Source organism: Uloborus diversus, chromosome 10, assembly GCF_026930045.1.
Source record: "Uloborus diversus isolate 005 chromosome 10, Udiv.v.3.1, whole genome shotgun sequence".
In the NCBI taxonomy this organism is placed as follows: Eukaryota; Metazoa; Arthropoda; class Arachnida; order Araneae; family Uloboridae; genus Uloborus; species Uloborus diversus.
Genome location: NC_072740.1, coordinates 49,093,389 through 49,106,567, shown reverse-complemented (window position 1 = coordinate 49,106,567; position 13,179 = coordinate 49,093,389). Strand labels below are relative to the sequence as shown.

Below are 13,179 nucleotides of genomic sequence, written 5' to 3'. Positions count from 1 at the left end.
TACAATATATAGGAGAGAGAGGGCACAGTACTACACAGGGTATAGTGGGGCAAATTGAAATTTTCGAACAATTCAAATATTAAAACAACTCATTTTTAGGGAAATTATAGCACTTTTTAGATTTTTGTTACAGTTTTGTTCACCAACAGTGGCCAAATTGAAACCATATTTAAAAAATAAATAAATAAAATCGCCAAATTTGTCGCCAAGTTGGCGACTAAATTTGGTGACCAAAAAGACTGGCGATCTATCGCCAAGTGTTCGCCAAATTATAACACCACTTGAGTTAACTTCGAAATTAACAATGATTTTCCCCCAAAAAGGGGTAAAAGACCCCCTTTAAAGCATCCGAATGCTACCACAAAAGAAGGTGCCCAACTAGACCTCACTAGGAGTCTACGTATCAAATTTCAACTTTCTAGGACATTCCTTTCTTGAGTTATGCGACATACATACACATACACGCACATACGCACATACATACGTACATACAGACGTCACGAGAAAACTCGTTAGAATTAACTCGGGGATCATCAAAATGGATATTTCGGGTGTCTGTACGTTCCTAGGCACATATCCACGTGTGGTCGGCTTGAAAAAAAAAACTCAACATTCATTTGGGGGTGAGCAAAATGGAAATTAAGGCCGATTTTTGGATGAAATTTTTTTCGCGAATACAATACTTCCATTTTCGTAAAAGGAAGTAAAAAGAAAAGAAGAAAAAAAGAGTTAAAACTGTCACCCTTCGTCCCCTCTTCTCTTCTTCAAAATTTAGGCTTAAGTTCAAAATGATTATTTTTCACGATTTGCGGTGCTTTAAGAGGGTTTTTATCAAGTTATTATTCAGTGTAAACTAATCAGCCTAGAATGACGAAAACTGAATTTGAATTATAACATTGCGTATTTGATCTTTTTACTTCACATTGTGCATAAAAGTTTCATCAAATAACAACAACTTACCTAATTTATTTCATATCTTTTCGTAATTACACTCCAACTAAAATGATGTTGTTTTGATTTATGTTAAAACCCTAGACATATCATATTACCCCATCAGCCATCTTCATACAAAAGCATGTTTTATTTTTTGACATTGTCCTATTCGTATTCTAAGCAGGGTGTGGAATGCATTTCCTCTGCTTTGAAGACCACACGCACAGAAATGTAAATCACATATTTCTCGGTATTCTAAGGGCGGGCCCCGTAGTTTTCTTTCAGAAAGATTTGAAAGATTTTTTTCAAGTGCATACCTTTTCTTCCACGGTGTATAATCACAGCGAGTATATAAGATAGCAAAAACGACCCACTATCATTCACAAGAGCACCGTAGTTGTAATATTTTCGGTCGCAAAAGCACTACTTTCGCTATGGCTTTCCATATCTTTGGGTTATCTGTGGTTTCTCTTCTAGTTTTCGTCACCTGTGCCAAAGCTCAAGGTAAGAATATGCTAAATAATTAGTGAAGAATGAGAGTAAATAATCTTATACGCAATTTCGTTTTACAAATTAGCATCAAAATTGCATTATGGCTGATAGTTTAAACGCAGTGCGAAGTATCTTTTGTCATAGTTTCTAAATTTCTTCTAGTTTTCATCACCTGTGCCAAAGCTCAAGGTAAGAATATACTAAATAATATTAGTGGCAAATGAAAGTAAATAATCTTATACGCAATTTCGTTTTACAAGTTATCATCAAAATTGCATAGTGGCTGATAGTTTAAACGCAGAGTGAAGTATTTTTTGTCATAATTTCTTAATTGAAAAAAAAAATGGCATGGAAAACAAGTGACTCAAAAACTTGCTGTAATTTATGTCTCAAAAAAAAAAAGAGCTCATTGTGTACATGTGTGTATTATGTTCTCACTATATCGACAAGTAAACTTGTGCAATTACACTATGTGCTTACAGATTTTTTACTTCAATGAAGTATAATTGGGTTGACATTTACTTTTTAATAGATCACATTGAATGTAAGAATTTTAGCACGAACTGTATTTTTTATAAATACATTGAATAGTTTTAATTTCCAAATAGCTATGCTTTGAAAATAATCATGTTTTTGGATTTTTTAAAAAGCACTGTAGCCCTCTCTTTACTATATTAGCTCCGTTTTCGTTTCGTTATTTCATTTACTCTAGAAAAATAGATGATTGCTACCAATATCTTCCATTTTTAGAATCTTACAGTCATTTTAACATCGTTAAAAAGCAATTCTCCCAACAATACCTATACGCCTGGTTCGTTAAGGAGGGTTAGTATTCACGTAGTTAAATAAATTTACCACGCGCAGTTCCTGCACTCGTTTTTTAAGATCTTAAAACATATTGGTTTATGCGTTGTTATACGATGTCATTTCTGAGGAATTATTACAGAGTTTGAGACATATACATAAATGTTTTTGTAGCGAAACATTAGGGACAGTGTTGAAATCATATTCCAAATACAACGTACTTTTATTGCATAAAAAAGTTAGGTTAGTAATTAGTTTACCAGTTATACACGATTTTAAAATCATTCTTTAAAAAAAGGAAAAAAAAATGTTGTTGGAGTATAATTATTGAGGAAAACGAAACAGGCTAAATGCGAAGTATGCCTATAAATCGCACTGAGGCCTACGGTTAAAATTCGAATCCGATTCGCATAGAATCGGATCAGAAGTGTTGCTGTTTGACAAAAAGGTCCATCATCTTGCTAGGATTCGAGCATGGGCCCTCGGTACAAAAGTCTCCTGCTCTAAGAATTATGCCACTAAGCCCCCAAAAAATAATTGGCTATAATTGAAGAAATAAACAATAATAATCGGGAAAGTGTTTTGTTTTTCATTCGACAAGCGTCGTGAGCTTGTAGTCAACCCGTTGCGTGAAATTATGTCAACAAGACACAATTAATCACGTGTGTGTGCGCATGTTTTTTTTTTTCTTTTTTGTAACGTGTACTAATTTTTTTTTTTTTTTTTTGCTTACTATTTAAACAGAATTCTATTTTTCTAAACCTTTTCCTGGGACATTTTTGAAGTACTTTAAGTTCTAGCGGAAGTGATTGGCGCCAGAAGTTTAAGTATACTAAATTTTCGTTGAAGATATCAATTGTGCTTTAGTTGACACATATGAACTTTTTAACTACATAGGGTAAACGTGAGAGAGACGCCATAGGGGAAGGTTGCCGTCAATGAACCGGTTCCATGACTAGTCTGGGAAGATATTTCCCGTACCAGAGTTTGTGCGGACACGAGTCTGTTGCAGTCTGTTGCAGAGTCGTGAAGAAGCTAAAATTATTTCATCCTATTGTTAATCGGTTGGAAAAGATTCCTACCATTATCTTTCTAATTATTGAGATTTTCATTTAGTTATAACATGCTTTGGATATCACTGACCAATTAAACGTGAATATTGACTTAAAAGAGTGTCTTTTCATGTACAATTCCCCATACTACATATTTCATCATGATTCGTCACAGCAGTAACACCTATAAGAATATTCAAAATGACGCAGTTGCTATCACTGGACCACTAGGTGTTTTCATGAATGGACCATCTGACAAAGTGGTTCATTCATGGAAAATCTCAAATATTGTTGTAACTTCAGCTCAAATACCTTTGAAAATTGCTCAATTGCTTTAAAATAAATATAATAATAAAAAAAAGAATCCCAGTAGTTCCTGAAAACTCTTATACTTTATTATAATTTCAATTCAATTTTTTTTTTATAAAATTGATTAAAAATTTAAAACATAATGATACGGTTTCAAATACTTTTGCTGCTACAGAAAGATGCATAAATTTGTAAAATATGAACAGTGGACAAGTGAGAGCATATAACGTGCTACAGTTGCTTACAGAAATGGTAACATGGATCTTAACGAAGGCTGCCGACAATATTGAGTCCTAAAAGCAACATTAACCAGCCGCGTGGAAGATAAAAACCGGCTTGTTGTTACCATAGTCACTTATTAGAAATTTAGGAGATAAGCCCTCCGAAATAGGAATATGATTAGTGAATCATATTTTGAAACCAGAGGAGACGTTTTTGGAATTAACTCCGAAAAATTGCTGGAATTGGCCTTTCAAGAGGCACAGAAAAATAACATGTCCAACAGATTTAATTAAGACAAAAAGTCTGTTAGTACGTTATTCTCTGATAGTTTGAGACTTAAGCTTCTGGTTTCAGTAATAAAATGGTCAATAAGTTCTTTGACATTTTAGAGAGCAAGTACAATCTTACGTCGAACGAAAATTTTCAAAATCGATGTAACAAAATTCTCAACAATTCAAAAGAGGTTAAAAGATGTTAGCTAAAAACAGTGTTGCACAGGTTGGGAAAATATCAAGTGGTGAACGAGGTGTGTTGACAACAGCTGTGTTGTGTGAGGGCTGTTTTTTTTTTTTATGTTCCTCTTATCCGAAAAACAATCATTTTAGAAGACAAATCTATTTTTCTGTAATTTACTGTTATTTGTAGTGTTTATTGATCACCTGTTATAAATTTTAGTAAGTTACGCATTGATTTTATAATTTGAAAATGTGGTCCATCGATAGAAACTCGACGATCCATCCATAGAAACAGGTAGCCATGAAGAATCACATGCTAAAATATTTATTTTTAATTTTCATTACGTTCGGAAATTCAGTGATTAAGAAAGAGATTGCTGTATTTCTCAGTTTTTATTTACACATAGACGTTTAGTTCTGAATGTATCAGTTCTTGTTCGACTTCGCTTGAGTGTAATGTGTGTATGACGAAAAGATCGTTTTAGCGCGAGCATTTTTCGATGAAAATTGTGAATTGTTTCGGTTTCAATAAGTGTTAAATGTAAAACAGAGACACCGTGAACTAAGGACTGGTTTTAATATAATATTTATAGCTTGTTATTAATGTTTTCAACTATATTTTGCAAAATATATTAGTACTGACGTATTTTATACTATGTGACATCTCTCCCACATAATGAGGAGAGATGCCAAACTTTTCAAAAGTGTAAATGAAGGGGTGTTTTTTTCATAGATTTTTTTTTTTTTTTTTTTTTGTTTTTTGAATGCCGAGAAAATGAGCGAGGAAGCATACGGTAATCAGGGGGCAGTGGAGTGATGAGAACTTAATTCTGGCTATTGAAAAGTAAAAAAAAAAAGAGAGAGAGAGAGAGAGAGAGAGAGAGATCGAAAAATGAAGCTCAAACGCTTTATGGGATGCCGTGGGAAATGCTACATCAGGTTTTACAGCTTGTTGGATATTCCCAATCAATCCTAATGCTATTCCAGATCATTTGCATGTTATTGTTGATTTAATTGACGCAGCTACTCCTAACATTCCTCTTGAAAGTGCTGCCACGCCAGCTTTGTCTCCACAAATACCTTCAACTTCCAGACAGACATCCACTAGTAGAGAAACCAATAGAAAGATTCATGAGAAATCTTATCCGATACCAAAACTACCTAGCACAACAGTGAAGCGAAAATAAGTTGCTTGTGTGCGCAGAATGTTGGAAAAATTATTATTTAATAAAAAAAAAAAGGAAAATAAAAACTGACTTGAATAAGTGTTCCTTATGCTAAAAATGGCTGCATGAGTCATGTACAATGTAGTCTAATAATTGTGCTAGGGAAATAATCCGCAAAAAGATCAAAAACAAGAATTGATAACATGGACGGCATCTCCCCCACTCTATATGGCGTCTATCCCACACGTTATGGGAGAGATGGCCTGTTGCCCAGTTGCGATTTTTAATTGTATTTCTTTATTATTTAAGTCTAAGCTCGTTGATGGTAATTTTAATACTTATTAATAGTGTAACTTAAAAATAAAACATAAGGGGTTAATTTATATTTCATTTTTAATTTTTAATCTAGTTTCTACAAAAAGTGTGGCGCCTCTGCCACTTTTACCCTTTATGTTTGAATAATACTCAGCAGAAAAGCAAAAATTCTTCTAAAATGGGTTTTAAAAAAATATTTTTCTGCATTTTAATAAATTTGTAAACAGAAAACTATAACTTTTTTGAGCAATTTTAAACTCTTCTGAGAGACGCTTACGTTCTGCACACTTTTTAAACACCATTGGAAAAGAATCTGACAACATTTTTTTAACTTCGACACATGCTGCCCCCTTTTAAGAGCATTTTAAATCCGAGGTTTTGGAACAGTTTTTAGAGCATTTATGAAACCTTTATATTTTTCCAAAACAGTCGGTTTTTACATTACTTTTTTTTGTCAGCAGAGAAATATTAATTGAGCGCACTCCACCGCAATTTACGGAGGTTGTTGCGACCCATTCTAAAAATATTCTCGGTGTGAATAAATAATAATAAATTCTAACAAGATTTCTATTAGTATCACATTGAGTTATTCTATTGGCTGGTAGTTAAAGAAAACTGTCTTTCTCACTTTGTACATTCCATAAAAGAATTATCATTGTTTTTAAACGGATATTCATTAAATATGAAAAGGCAGTAAATACAAACCCGAATCAAAGCCTGGACGAAGAGATAAAAGGCACTATTTCCCACCATAAATATGCCACCTCATGATGCCTCTGTACTTTTGTTACTACCAGTTTTTGAATACGGAATTAAATACGAAACATTCGTCTATCCCGAGGGTACACCTTCTCCTCCCCCAAGGAAGTTGTAACAAAATGACTCAAGTGTATCTAAATGTGCTCCTGTTCTTTTTTTTAAATTTGTGTCTCCAATCTGTCCCTAAATATGACCCTAATCTGCTCTCAAATGTGACCCCAATGATTGCTCAAAAGTGTTTTAAATCTTAATTTAACAAATTCTCCGAACGGAAAACATTTGAAACACACCTCCATATACTTTTTAAATAACGGATTGCATTAAGAACACATTTTAGAACGCATTCAAGAAATTGGAGCGCGTATTTTTGAATGAATGTATCAAAAATGTTTCCAATATATGCTGGAAGATTCAGCATAAGTTTTAATGTGGGACACAAAAGAGAAAAAAAACGTTTTATTTTATTCCTTATTATTTTTTTTTTAATTTGTTTTGTGCAAAGCGAATATATATGTTTCTAAGTTATTCATGTTAACGTAAAAGATGGTATTTCGGCTTTTATAATTCTGGAGTATCACCTGCTCAAAGCTCAAAAATTATTAAGACCTACTGCTTTATTTGTCTCTAATATTCGGTTGAAGAGATATGTTGTTGACGTCACAGCACAAATGATAGCTTATTAACTAGTTAGGAAAACTCAGATACTGAAGAAAGGATCGCGACTTTATTTTCTCTTTTAATGTTCCTTAAGGCTTAAAAAGTACCTGTATATAACACACGTTACAAGAACACTGTAGATTTTTCGGAAACGCAATTTTTTCCTGTTTTGATTTTTATGTCAAACCTAAAATATTTTTATACATTTTTGTTTAGGCCAACTCTTCTTTTAATGTCCCTTTCACTCCTTTAAAAGTAAAACTTATTTTTACTTCTAACAAATAATCCGAACAATGAAACAATCTAATCATAAGTCACTGCTTGTTAGTTAATCATATGAGCATGGATAATTTCTTCAAATTGGTATTATAAACTGAAATATAGTGCTAAGGACTGATAAGAAATGCGACACGAAACGAATCCACTAAATATACTAATTTATGGTAATTACTAAAATGTAAGATGAATCAAATTTTATAAATGAAAATTCAAATGTTCTAATGTTCTGAAAATAAAAGTAATTATGTGAAACAAATGCATCATTTTAAATGTAATTTATGATAATTTTCGATTAAAATGCATTTTTAATATAACTAAGCTTTAAATCCAAAATATTGCATAATATTTATAACTAACAAATCAAAATTTTAGACTACACATCTTTAGCTAAAGTTTTCAGTAAAGTTTCTTAAATAAATAGATATTCAACGTAAGTTACGATTTAATGTTGTAAATTTTTAGCAAATGTTATGAAAATAAAGGAACCGTTGCATATTCAAATGCTATTACTTTAATTAAAATTCTCCCTAAATGAAGGTGGCTTAGTACTAAAAATTCGTGACTCGAATACATTCTTCGAAAGGATTGAATTTATTATTTGCAATTTCGGTGTGAGTAATTTGTTACACATTTATAATAGGTATTTCATTTGAGTCGTTAATATATTCTGTATTTCAAATTAGTAAGGAGTTCGTATCAGTGTCGGGCAATTTTTGCGAAATATTAATATTATAATAATTTTATATATGCATTGATTCAAATATGATGAATATGCTGCATGATTTCTTTTGAAAACTTAAAGTTTAAATAAAAAAAACCGTTGATGCAATATTAATTTCAAATCAGTCTTTTAAAAACTTGCTTGTTTGAAATGTAGATATATTTTGACGATCGTAATAAATAACATAGTGATCGAATTTAAGAGCTTTGAGGAACGAAATCCATTAAAATTTCTGTATTAATATAATAATAAAACATTTTTACTCAAAAAGTGTACAAAACACAAATCTTTAAATGTAATAAAACCTAATAAATCCCCAATGAAAACTTAATTGTATTTCAAACTTTTTCTACAAAGAAAAAAAACATCAAATACCGTGCAATTATGTGTGTAAAGGTCAGAATCGGCACAGAGCTGGTGAACTCTTAACAGCAAAACTAAAACCGGCGTTGTGGCCAACCAGTAAAAACTCTCGCTTTGCGGCCAGTCTGTGAGACTCGCGTTGTTTGTTTGGACACAACTAAGGTGTCCTTGAAGTTAATTCCTCTCTAATTGCGATAAAAATGTCTTGCTTGTGTGTGGTTGTGAAAAAAGATGAACATGATAAATATTGAATAAACGAATGATTGACAGCGAAAACTAAATTAAAAAAATGGGGGGGGGGTCAGTTTGATTTTTTAAGATTGTTTTAAGGAAATTTCAAGTATTGTAGTCTACTAGTTTATTTTTGTACTTTTAGTTTAAAACGTATAGAAAGAAATTATTACTAGGTCATTTAATGCCTCTGGATAATTTAAACCATCGAATAGTTAACTTTAAGTATAATTCTACTCACAATTAAAAATAAGTATCCACTCAAGAAATTCAGATGAAAGTTTTATTTTTGCTAATGTGTAACCTTTTAAGCAATTTCTCTGGAAGCATAAAGAACATTTTGGTGTAACCTTACGCAGAAACTAGTGAGACGTTTCGCTATAGTTATATTACCATGGTGTAACCATTCCCCAAGCGATGTGTAACTTTACACCAGTTATATGTGTTAAGTCACTCCAGAGTAGTGGAGGCAGCTATGCTGCCATCTATTTTATGGAATAAGTTTACGCAATTTGTTTTATCGTGTGCTAACGGACTCTATGTCGTAAGTTTTTTGATGCTTGTTTCGAGCAAAATCTCTCTGTTAAGCCAAATAATCAGGATGCAAAGTTCGCTGTTGTGGCAAACTGGTTTTCTTTTAAGCTGTTCAAAATTGGACAAAATGTTTAAATGCAAATTATAAAGTTTTTCCGCATGATACTAGGCAGACTCAGGTGTTAAATCGTGTACCATAGCTGTTTTGCAAAACAAGAGGTGAATATCGTTATTGTTATGCACATTTAATACTACTTAAGATCATTTTACCATTTCGTATTTCTTTAAATTGGTAAATGCGCTGTTTTGAAGCAGTAAAAATGGTTTACAACATATTTGTTTCAAAGCTTTTATTTATGCATCTATTGCATCTATCCATTTTTTAGGTTAAAACTTGTATCAATATACAAAATTACTGTGAGTCAGAAAAAATGAATAGAAAAAAGAAGTTTTTGTGATTTAGAGGTAGATGGCTGAAAGCGGGTAGGTTAACGAAGAACGATAAAAAATTGTAGGTTTTGGCTTTTTATCGTAACACTTTTGTTGTTTTTTTTAATAGAAGGGATCTTGAACTTAAAAATTAAATGTGATTCTTGCATTATTTCAAACCCAATATTTATTTATAATCAAACATTACAAACACTCGAAAAACCCACTTTACCTACCAAGGGGCCCAAAGGGGGAAGCTCAATTAATTGTGATTTGGTACAAATGTCAGTAAAATATGAAGTAATAAGTGATTAAACTAATTGACTAGCTAACGGCCATTAAAAAATATAAAAAAAGCTTAAATTTATACTTATCGAATTTAAATTAAAAATATGTCAGCACATTTGCTTATTAAACATAAATGAATAATTGATTTAATTAATCGACTAACTAATTAACATCATAAAAAATAACTTTTTAAAGTTATACTCTTTTTTAAATGCAAAACAAAATGTATTGAAATCAGGTGTACTCGCTTTGCCCTATTCACCACATTGCCCGAAAGCATGTTTTTTATTGCAATAATAATGTGTGTGACCCAAAACTATTTTTTTTAAACGGAATCAGGTGGTGGTGTCAGAATGACGTAATATTATTGACCATAAAAAAAAGATGGTCTTCGACTAATCACAAGTTATATACCTGCAGTTTTTTAAGAAATGTATCATTCTTTGTATTTTTTGTTTGATTACGTCATGTCGCTTCACTGCTGATTCGCTGGGACTGATTGAAACTTGGGGGGTATTTGAGTAAACACGACAAACGTATGCATTGCCGCGTGTACGCCATACGACTTCATACGAATGCCTTCGCGCTTTAGGCGACATACCCGTTTCGGGCCACCCTCCCCTATGTTTGTCATCAATACGTGAATGATTAACAGAAGTAGTCAGAACTATATATAACAAACTGTAAACATATACACATATAGCCATCACAATCCACGCAAAAATAGAAATAAGTAAATTAATTAATACTAAAAAAAATAATAAAGGACGCGTATTATGCAGGTCATTTCCGTTCAATGAAATAATTTATTTATTTACTAATTTATTATTATTTGTGATTCATAGAAAAGGATAAAACTCGATATTGATAATTTTTAGGTTCCGAAAATAACAGTACATAAATAAATCAAAATAATGCCATAGCGAGAGACATTTAACAAAGAAGACCGATGTCAGGAATTTTCATATGCGAGGGTTAATTTCAAAAATGTACAGTCTTTTATGGTGCATTTGTAACGACTTTATTTTACTTCTTATTTTACAGACAGAAACCTGTATAGAACCAATGACGTCAAAGTTCTAGTCCCTACATCTCGACAGGCTCCTGCCACCCCCTTGCCAACATATCAGCTGAACGGACAAGCTATCAACAAGTACATCAATTCTGAAAACGATGTTGAAAGCATCAAACCATACGAATTCGGTTATCAATTGAATGACGGTAATGGAACCACCCAACATCGTCAAGAAGTTCGTCTTGAAAATGGTGACATCAGAGGAAGTTATGGTTACTTGGATCCTTTTGGTATGTACAGAGAAGTGGAATACTACACTGACTCAACTGGTTACCATGCTAAAGTAAAATCAAACGAACCAGGACTTTTCAACAAAAATAGCGCTAACACAGTTTTTGTTGTTGAAAATCCACCCAAGATGGCACTTATTCCTCAACAACAACGTCCTCTGCTTTTAGTACCCAAAGCTGTTGTTTAAAACACCAGTTGTAACACCTTCTTCTTGTTACTAGAATAAAATATTTAAAAAGATTTTGACCATTTTTGATAATTTGAGGCAATATTTTTGAAATTATGGTAACAGCAGAGCCGAAAAAAAAACACATTTGATTTTTTTAGACAGGGGAAAAAAAGGGAAAAAAATCTGTTTGAAAAAATTATACTAGGGGAATGCGGGGAAAACTGAAATACCAAGGCAAAGTGAAATGGTGAAATATTTACTCATTTTTTTAGCGGCATCAATCTTTGTAATATTTTAACTATGTAGTAATAGTGCAATAGAAATGCAGTCCATTCCAGTCATAAAAAAATTAACTCTGCAGATCAAAGCATATACTAATACAGGCAGTTTTCAAAAACTGTTAATCATATTGTATTAACAGTTTGTTATAAATAAAAAACAGTTTTTTGTGTTTTTGCTTCTAAAATTTAAAATTTTCATTGAGACCAACCAAGATTCAGTGCCTAATTTATATAATGATTATTGAGCTTATTTGTATTTTAAAGATTTTACAATTAGGCAAAAACATGCAGGGCAAAGTGAAAATTTTTCACTTCTTCTAAAAAGTACAAATTTGCTGCTAAAAATAAACATATTGTATAAATGCAGAGGTTATTATAAAATACATGGATCTTTCTTCACGGTTTGTCCTTTTTTCATTTTGAAAAAAAGTAAGTTATATTTACTGTTTAAATTTGGCCCCACATTTCCCTACTTCTGAGTGCTGTCTTATAATTTATTTTTTGTCCTAGATAGAGTAATACATTAACAAAAACTAACACTAAAAGATCTGAGTTTAAAAAAAAAAATCTATGGAGTTACTGTTATTTTTTACTTTCATATTTCAAGATCAACAAATAGTTTTTTAAAATTCTTTCCCGTAAGTTGCTTAAAAACTAACTTTAAGTGGGCAAATTATGATTTTAAACATTTGAAAATTATGCTTAGCTTAGTTTGACTGACCTAACATTAATTAATATGATAAATTCCTTAATACATGTACGAGTGTAAAATGTAGTCGACAGTATTGAAAAAAAAAAAGTATTCTGTAACAAAATAATTGAGTAACAATGGGAATTTTAATTCTGAAATTATTTACTCTTTTAAAAATATTCCAATAGTTTTCAGGAAAGAGTTTCACTGTTGGAATAAATATTTTATGCTTTCAAAAATGAACTTAAATAATAAATAACGCACTACCGCTTTTCTCGAACAATTATTGGGCCTATTTTCCTGCTGATTAGTGCTTTTGTTTAAAAAATGCGGATCAATTTCAAAGACTTAGTTAGCATCATCTGTTTGGTTCTAGAAGCTTTGCCCGTTATATAATGACTTTTCTTGGAAAAAGCACAGAAGTTGTTAAAACATGTATGTTCTTTGCACTTCAGTTAACGTGTAAAAACATTTACTGTTAATTTTGACCATTAAATAAGGCTGTATTTTCAGACTTAAAACATAGGTTAGTATAACAAAAATAAACGGGAACACACATATATTTTTGTAAACGTGTGCAAAACATAATTTCATGACTGTTCATTTATGTATCGTTATATTTCTGGGGATGTAACCCCCATTTTGTTTATCATTTCTTGATAGAGTGATAAACAAGGGAGATACTGCATTTCCCGAAATATAAATATACGTTAATGCTGCAAT

General features: G+C 31.8%; 1 protein-coding gene across 1 annotated transcript; it reads left to right on the top strand.

The window, feature by feature from the left end:
• The first annotated feature begins 1,317 nt into the window (after nucleotides 1-1,317).
• On the top strand, nucleotides 1,318-11,537 carry LOC129231815 (uncharacterized). The gene is made up of 2 exons (XM_054866194.1): nucleotides 1,318-1,437; nucleotides 11,054-11,537. Exons 1-2 carry the CDS (start codon nucleotides 1,368-1,370, stop codon nucleotides 11,500-11,502), a joined length of 519 nt encoding a protein of 172 aa, XP_054722169.1. The 5' UTR covers nucleotides 1,318-1,367; the 3' UTR covers nucleotides 11,503-11,537.
• The last annotated feature ends 1,642 nt before the right edge of the window (nucleotides 11,538-13,179 follow it).

Bases quoted from the DNA above. Each gene is read 5' to 3' on its own strand.
- LOC129231815 (XM_054866194.1), top strand. From the start codon at position 1,368: ATGGCTTTCCATATCTTTGGGTTATCTGTGGTTTCTCTTCTAGTTTTC. The intron at 1,438-11,053 runs GTAAGAATATGC...CTTATTTTACAG, and splicing joins CACCTGTGCCAAAGCTCAAG to ACAGAAACCTGTATAGAACC.